The 7,716-nt window shown below is 47.6% G+C and overlaps 1 protein-coding gene across 5 annotated transcripts in view; it reads right to left on the bottom strand.

Moving 5' to 3' along the window:
* Nucleotides 1–7,716, bottom strand: part of itgb4 (integrin, beta 4) — a 49,625-nt gene that overhangs the window by 27,072 nt on the left and 14,837 nt on the right. For all 5 annotated transcript variants that reach the window (XM_062999436.1, XM_062999435.1, XM_062999434.1 and 2 more), the window contains 4 exons: nt 6,408–6,671; nt 5,369–5,458; nt 5,029–5,151; nt 3,401–3,568 (listed from right to left, as the gene is read on the bottom strand). In XM_062999436.1, the coding sequence (XP_062855506.1) occupies nt 3,401–3,568; nt 5,029–5,151; nt 5,369–5,458; nt 6,408–6,671 (645 nt within the window). The remainder of the gene's footprint in view (nt 1–3,400; nt 3,569–5,028; nt 5,152–5,368; nt 5,459–6,407; nt 6,672–7,716) is intronic.

The raw sequence follows: 7,716 nt of genomic DNA, 5'->3' as shown, positions 1-7,716 counted from the left end.
GGTGTGTGTGGTGTGGGGCGTGTCCACAGTGGACTGTGTAGTGATTAAGGTGTGTGTGGTGTGGGGCGTGTCCACAGTGGACTGTGTAGTGATTAAGGTGTGGGTGGTGTGGCGCGTGTCCACAGTGGACTGTGTAGTGATTAAGGTGTGTGTGGTGTGGGGCGTGTCCACAGTGGACTGTGTAGTGATAAAGGTGTGTGTGGTGTGGGGCGTGTCCACAGTGGACTGTAGAGTGATTAAGGTGTGTGTGGTGTGGGGCGTGTCCACAGTGGACTGTGTAGTGATTAAGGTGTGGGTGGTGTGGCGCGTGTCCACAGTGGACTGTGTAGTGATTAAGGTGTGGGTGGTGTGGCGCGTGTCCACAGTGGACTGTGTAGTGATTAAGGTGTGTGTGGTGTGGGGCGTGTCCACAGTGGACTGTAGAGTGATTAAGGTGTGTGTGGTGTGGGGCGTGTCCACAGTGGACTGTGTAGTGATTAAGGTGTGTGTGGTGTGGGGCGTGTCCACAGTGGACTGTGTAGTGATTAAGGTGTGTGTGGTGTGGGGCGTGTCCACAGTGGACTGTGTAGTGATTAAGGTGTGGGTGGTGTGGGGCGTGTCCACAGTGGACTGTGTAGTGATTAAGGTGTGTGTGGTGTGGGGCGTGTCCACAATGGACTGTAGAGTGATTAAGGTGTGTGTGGTGTGGGGCGTGTCCACAGTGGACTGTGTAGTGATTAAGGTGTGTGTGGTGTGGGGCGTGTCCACAGTGGACTGTGTAGTGATTAAGGTGTGTGTGGTGTGGGGCGTGTCCACAGTGGACTGTGTAGTGATTAAGGTGTGGGTGGTGTGGCGCGTGTCCACAGTGGACTGTGTAGTGATTAAGGTGTGTGTGGTGTGGGGCGTGTCCACAGTGGACTGTGTAGTGATAAAGGTGTGTGTGGTGTGGGGCGTGTCCACAGTGGACTGTAGAGTGATTAAGGTGTGTGTGGTGTGGGGCGTGTCCACAGTGGACTGTGTAGTGATTAAGGTGTGGGTGGTGTGGCGCGTGTCCACAGTGGACTGTGTAGTGATTAAGGTGTGGGTGGTGTGGCGCGTGTCCACAGTGGACTGTGTAGTGATTAAGGTGTGTGTGGTGTGGGGCGTGTCCACAGTGGACTGTAGAGTGATTAAGGTGTGTGTGGTGTGGGGCGTGTCCACAGTGGACTGTGTAGTGATTAAGGTGTGTGTGGTGTGGGGCGTGTCCACAGTGGACTGTGTAGTGATAAAGGTGTGTGTGGTGTGGGGCGTGTCCACAGTGGACTGTGTAGTGATTAAGGTGTGGGTGGTGTGGCGCGTGTCCACAGTGGACTGTGTAGTGATTAAGGTGTGGGTGGTGTGGGGCGTGTCCACAGTGGACTGTAGAGTGATTAAGGTGTGTGTGGTGTGGGGCGTGTCCACAGTGGACTGTGTAGTGATTAAGGTGTGTGTGGTGTGGGGCGTGTCCACAGTGGACTGTGTAGTGATTAAGGTGTGTGTGGTGTGGGGCGTGTCCACAGTGGACTGTGTAGTGATTAAGGTGTGTGTGGTGTGGGGCGTGTCCACAGTGGACTGTGTAGTGATTAAGGTGTGTGTGGTGTGGGGCGTGTCCACAGTGGACTGTGTAGTGATTAAGGTGTGTGTGGTGTGGGGCGTGTCCACAGTGGACTGTGTAGTGATTAAGGTGTGTGTGGTGTGGGGCGTGTCCACAGTGGACTGTAGAGTGATTAAGGTGTGTGTGGTGTGGGGCGTGTCCACAGTGGACTGTGTAGTGATTAAGGTGTGTGTGGTGTGGGGCGTGTCCACAGTGGACTGTGTAGTGATTAAGGTGTGGGTGGTGTGGGGCGTGTCCACAGTGGACTGTGTAGTGATTAAGGTGTGTGTGGTGTGGGGCGTGTCCACAATGGACTGTAGAGTGATTAAGGTGTGTGTGGTGTGGGGCGTGTCCACAGTGGACTGTGTAGTGATTAAGGTGTGTGTGGTGTGGGGCGTGTCCACAGTGGACTGTGTAGTGATTAAGGTGTGTGTGGTGTGGGGCGTGTCCACAGTGGACTGTGTAGTGATTAAGGTGTGGGTGGTGTGGCGCGTGTCCACAGTGGACTGTGTAGTGATTAAGGTGTGTGTGGTGTGGGGCGTGTCCACAGTGGACTGTGTAGTGATAAAGGTGTGTGTGGTGTGGGGCGTGTCCACAGTGGACTGTAGAGTGATTAAGGTGTGTGTGGTGTGGGGCGTGTCCACAGTGGACTGTGTAGTGATTAAGGTGTGGGTGGTGTGGCGCGTGTCCACAGTGGACTGTGTAGTGATTAAGGTGTGGGTGGTGTGGCGCGTGTCCACAGTGGACTGTGTAGTGATTAAGGTGTGTGTGGTGTGGGGCGTGTCCACAGTGGACTGTGTAGTGATAAAGGTGTGTGTGGTGTGGGGCGTGTCCACAGTGGACTGTGTAGTGATAAAGGTGTGTGTGGTGTGGGGCGTGTCCACAGTGGACTGTGTAGTGATAAAGGTGTGTGTGGTGTGGGGCGTGTCCACAGTGGACTGTGTAGTGATAAAGGTGTGTGTGGTGTGGGGCGTGTCCACAGTGGACTGTGTAGTGATAAAGGTGTGTGTGGTGTGGGGCGTGTCCACAGTGGACTGTGTAGTGATTAAGGTGTGTGTGGTGTGGGGCGTGTCCACAGTGGACTGTGTAGTGATAAAGGTGTGTGTGGTGTGGGGCGTGTCCACAGTGGACTGTGTAGTGATAAAGGTGTGTGTGGTGTGGGGCGTGTCCACAGTGGACTGTGTAGTGATTAAGGTGTGGGTGGTGTGGGGCGTGTCCACAGTGGACTGTAGAGTGATTAAGGTGTGTGTGGTGTGGGGCGTGTCCACAGTGGACTGTGTAGTGATTAAGGTGTGTGTGGTGTGGGGCGTGTCCACAGTGGACTGTGTAGTGATTAAGGTGTGTGTGGTGTGGGGCGTGTCCACAGTGGACTGTGTAGTGATTAAGGTGTGTGTGGTGTGGGGCGTGTCCACAGTGGACTGTGTAGTGATTAAGGTGTGTGTGGTGTGGGGCGTGTCCACAGTGGACTGTGTAGTGATTAAGGTGTGTGTGGTGTGGGGCGTGTCCACAGTGGACTGTGTAGTGATTAAGGTGTGTGTGGTGTGGGGCGTGTCCACAGTGGACTGTGTAGTGATTAAGGTGTGGGTGGTGTGGGGCGTGTCCACAGTGGACTGTGTAGTGATTAAGGTGTGTGTGGTGTGGGGCGTGTCCACAGTGGACTGTGTAGTGATTAAGGTGTGGGTGGTGTGGGGCGTGTCCACAGTGGACTGTGTAGTGATTAAGGTGTGTGTGGTGTGGGGCGTGTCCACAGTGGACTGTGTAGTGATTAAGGTGTGGGTGGTGTGGGATGAGGGGATGTGATCATCTCACCTTCTCACAGTCGCAGGTTTGACAGAGGACGGCGGTTTGAATCTGGAGGGCGGAGCTAAACGTGGTGGGTTTTACCCGAATTGTCCCCTCGCGCTCGTTTGGCTTCAGGCTGCACACGGGCGTGTCACTCAGACGCGTCGTCGCATTCAGGCGCACCTTAAATTTACCCTGAAAATACAAATAATACAAATATAGACTTCAGTTATGTGGCCAAAAGTATATGGACATCACTCCTAATTACTGAGTTTAGGTGTTCCAGCCAAATCCACTGCTAACAGGGACTAGACAAGAACACAAACACAGGGATAGAGGAACACAGGAACACAGGAACACTAAAGGAAAACAGGAACACAGGGATAGAGGAACACAGGGATAGAGAAACACAGGAACACAGGGATAGAGGAACACAGGGATAGAGAAACACAGGAACACAGGGATAGAGGAACACAGGGATAGAGAAACACAGGAACACAGGGATAGAGGAACACAGGAACACTAAAGGAAAACAGGAACACAGGGATAGAGGAACACAGGGATAGAGGAACACAGGAACACAGGGATAGAGGAACGCAGGGATAGAGGAACACAGGAACACAGGGATAGAGGAACACAGGAACACAGGGATAGAGGAACACAGGGATAGAGGAACACAGGAACACAGGGATAGAGGAACACAGGGATAGAGGAACACAGGAACACAGAGATAGAGGAACACAGGGATAGAGGAACACAGGGATAGAGGAACACAGGAACACAGGGATAGAGGAACACAGGAACACTAAAGGAACACAGGAACACAGGGATAGAGGAACACAGGGATAGAGGAACACAGGAACACAGGGATAGAGGAACACAGGAACACAGGGATAGAGGAACACAGGAACACTAAAGGAAAACAGGAACACAGGGATAGAGGAACACAGAGATAGAGGAACACAGGGATAGAGGAACACAGGAACACAGGGATAGAGGAACACAGGAACACTAAAGGAACACAGGGATAGAGGAACACAGGAACACAGGGATAGAGGAACACAGGGATAGAGGAACACAGGAACACAGGGATAGAGGAACACAGGAACACTAAAGGAACACAGGAACACAGGGATAGAGGAACACAGGGATAGAGGAACACAGGAACACAGGGATAGAGGAACACAGGAACACAGGGATAGAGGAACACAGGAACACTAAAGGAACACAAGAACACAGGGATAGAGGAACACAGGAACACAGGGATAGAGGAACACAGGAACACAGGGATAGAGGAACACAGGAACACTAAAGAAACACAAGAACACAGGGATAGAGGAACACAGGAACACAGATATAGAGGAACACAGGGATAGAGGAACACAGGGATAGAGGAACACAGGAACACGGGGATAGAGGAACACAGGAACACTAAAGGAACACAGGAACACAGGGATAGAGGAACACAGGGATGGAGGAACACAGGAACACAGAGATAGAGGAACACAGGGATAGAGGAACACAGGGATAGAGGAACACAGGAACACGGGGATAGAGGAACACAGGAACACTAAAGGAACACAGGAACACAGGGATAGAGGAACACAGGGATAGAGGAACACAGGAACACAGGAACACGGCGGTGTGAGACTCACGATCTCTCCAGGTTGAATCTGGAAGTTTCCGTAGGTGGAGGCGGCGCCGGAGGACGAGAGGACCTGAGCACCGATGGCTTTGGGTTTGTTCTCCGCCTGGATGCTGATCTTCGATCTGATGCTCTGAGAAAACAAAACACACAGAGACTCGATACTGAAATGAATGAGTGAGTGAGTGAGTGAGTGAGTGGGTGAGTGGGTGGGTGAGTGGGTGGGTGAGTGAGTGGGTGAGTGGGTGGGTGAGTGGGTGGGTGAGTGAGTGAGTGATGGTTTGTCACCATGTACAGGATGTATTTAGTAATGAATGAATGAATGAATGCACTCTGTCTCTACTCCTCACCTCGAACGCACTCTTGATGATGTTCAGGATGTTGGATGAATCCATCTGTAACACCCCGAGCTCAGCGATGGGGAAGTACGTCACCAGTTTCTGCAAATACGAGTGATTAGTGAGCTGTGAAAAAGTCCCCCCCCCCCCCCCCTACATTTCTTCTGTGTGAAAAAGTATTCACCCCCCTCTTTTACTTTATCAATAGAGAACATCAATCAGCAGCAGCACTACACTAAAATCAGAAGATATTTGGGAAGATATAACACACACTGTCATTCAAATATTTCAAAGCCAGTTGTTAGACTCTGAGACTGCACCAAACCACAGTGAGAGCAACTGTTTACGAACATAAAGAAAACCTTGAACTGTAGTAAGTATTCCCCAAAAATACCCACACAAACATCAAAGGAAGTGCAGAACAGGCTCGCCTCAGATCTGTGGGAAAACTACGATTCGAGAACCACTACTAACCAAGAGGAACATCAGAGGAACCCTCCACGATACCCAAGCATTTTATTAGTGGAATGGATTCTGCTCTCTACCAAAAAATCCTAATCTGGCCACATAATAAGGCAAAAATTTAAAGCATGTTAAAGACTTTGGGGTGTACACTATATACATTATATGGCCAAAAGTATTTGGACGCGTGACGGTGAGCTTGTGGGATGTCCAGTGATCTTTTCAGCTAGAACAACAGCCGCTCGTCTGAGAAGCTTCTCACAAGACTAGTATTGAAGTGTGTCTGTGTGTGGGAATTTGCACCCCTTCAGTCAAAAGATGACAGCATTTGTATTTATATGGCTGAGCGCTGATTAATCAGTTGATTTTCCGGTTCATTTCAGAGCTGTTGAGTGTTAAGTTTCTATTTATGTCTTTATAGAGCCTGCTCAAGCTGGAACAGGAAAGGACCTTCCCTAAACTTGATTTTATTATACATGAATTCAGGAGTAAGAAGGACGTCCCAAAACTTTTGACCATATAGTGTAGCCTGAAGGACATGAGAAGGGGGTGTGAATACTTATTCTCAGTGTGAGGACCCTGAACGCACCTCGTAGTAGGACAGCGAGTGGTTGGTGATGGCGAAGATGGGGATGATGTTGTTGTCCACCAGGACCCTGACCAGCGTGGGGACTGATGGGTAATCCTGCAGGTTGTAGTGCGTGTACTTGCCCTGAGGGTTCAGGTGACACGCCTCGTCATTGCGCGGCAAAATTCCCGCCAGAACGTTCATGCCGTCCGCCTCGTAATGGAAGGCTGACTCGGTGGAGAAGACCAGCAGGTGAGTGGCGTGTTTCCTCCAGCCGATCTGATTCTGCAACATTCAGTCACAGTTTATATTTACATCATTCTTCATTTAATCCATAAAAGTGGTAAAAGATCAAAGCTTTCATAAAGGAAACGTGAGGATTTATTCATAATAAACGCCTGAGAAACCCCAGAGAAACATAACAAACCCAAACAGCCATTTTATCATCAACAACATTAAGATTTAACTCAGGAAAATAACCAAAATATCAGAAACATCAAGATTTACCTCAGAAAAATAACCAAAATATCAACAACATTAAGATTTACCTCAGAAAAATAACTAAAATATCAACAACATTAAGATTTACCTCAGAAAAATAACCAAAATATCAACAACATCAAGATTTACCTCAGAAAAATAACCAAAATATCAACAACATTAAGATTTACCTCAGAAAAATAACCAAAATATCAACAACATTAAGATTTACCTCAGAAAAATAACTAAAATATCAACAACATTAAGATTTACCTCAGAAAAATAACCAAAATATCAACAACATTAAGATTTACCTCAGAAAAATAACTAAAATATCAACAACATTAAGATTTACCTCAGAAAAATAACCAAAATATCAACAACATTAAGATTTACCTCAGAAAAATAACCAAAATATCAACAACATTAAGATTTACCTCAGAAAAATAACCAAAATATCAACAACATTAAGATTTACCTCAGAAAAATAACCAAAATATCAACAACATCAAGATTTACCTCAGAAAAATAACCAAAATATCAACAACATTAAGATTTACCTCAGAAAAATAACTAAAATATCAACAACATCAAGATTTACCTCAGAAAAATAACCAAAATATCAACAACATCAAGATTTACCTCAGAAAAATAACCAAAATATCAACAACATTAAGATTTACCTCAGAAAAATAACTAAAATATCAACAACATTAAGATTTACCTCAGAAAAATAACTAAAATATCAACAACATTAAGATTTACCTCAGAAAAATAACCAAAATATCAACAACATTAAGATTTACCTCAGAAAAATAACCAAAATATCAACAACATTAAGATTTACCTC

This window comes from Trichomycterus rosablanca, chromosome 7 (assembly GCF_030014385.1).
Source record: "Trichomycterus rosablanca isolate fTriRos1 chromosome 7, fTriRos1.hap1, whole genome shotgun sequence".
In the NCBI taxonomy this organism is placed as follows: Eukaryota; Metazoa; Chordata; class Actinopteri; order Siluriformes; family Trichomycteridae; genus Trichomycterus; species Trichomycterus rosablanca.
Note: the sequence above shows the minus strand (reverse complement) of the source record. Positions and strands in the feature narration are given on the sequence as shown.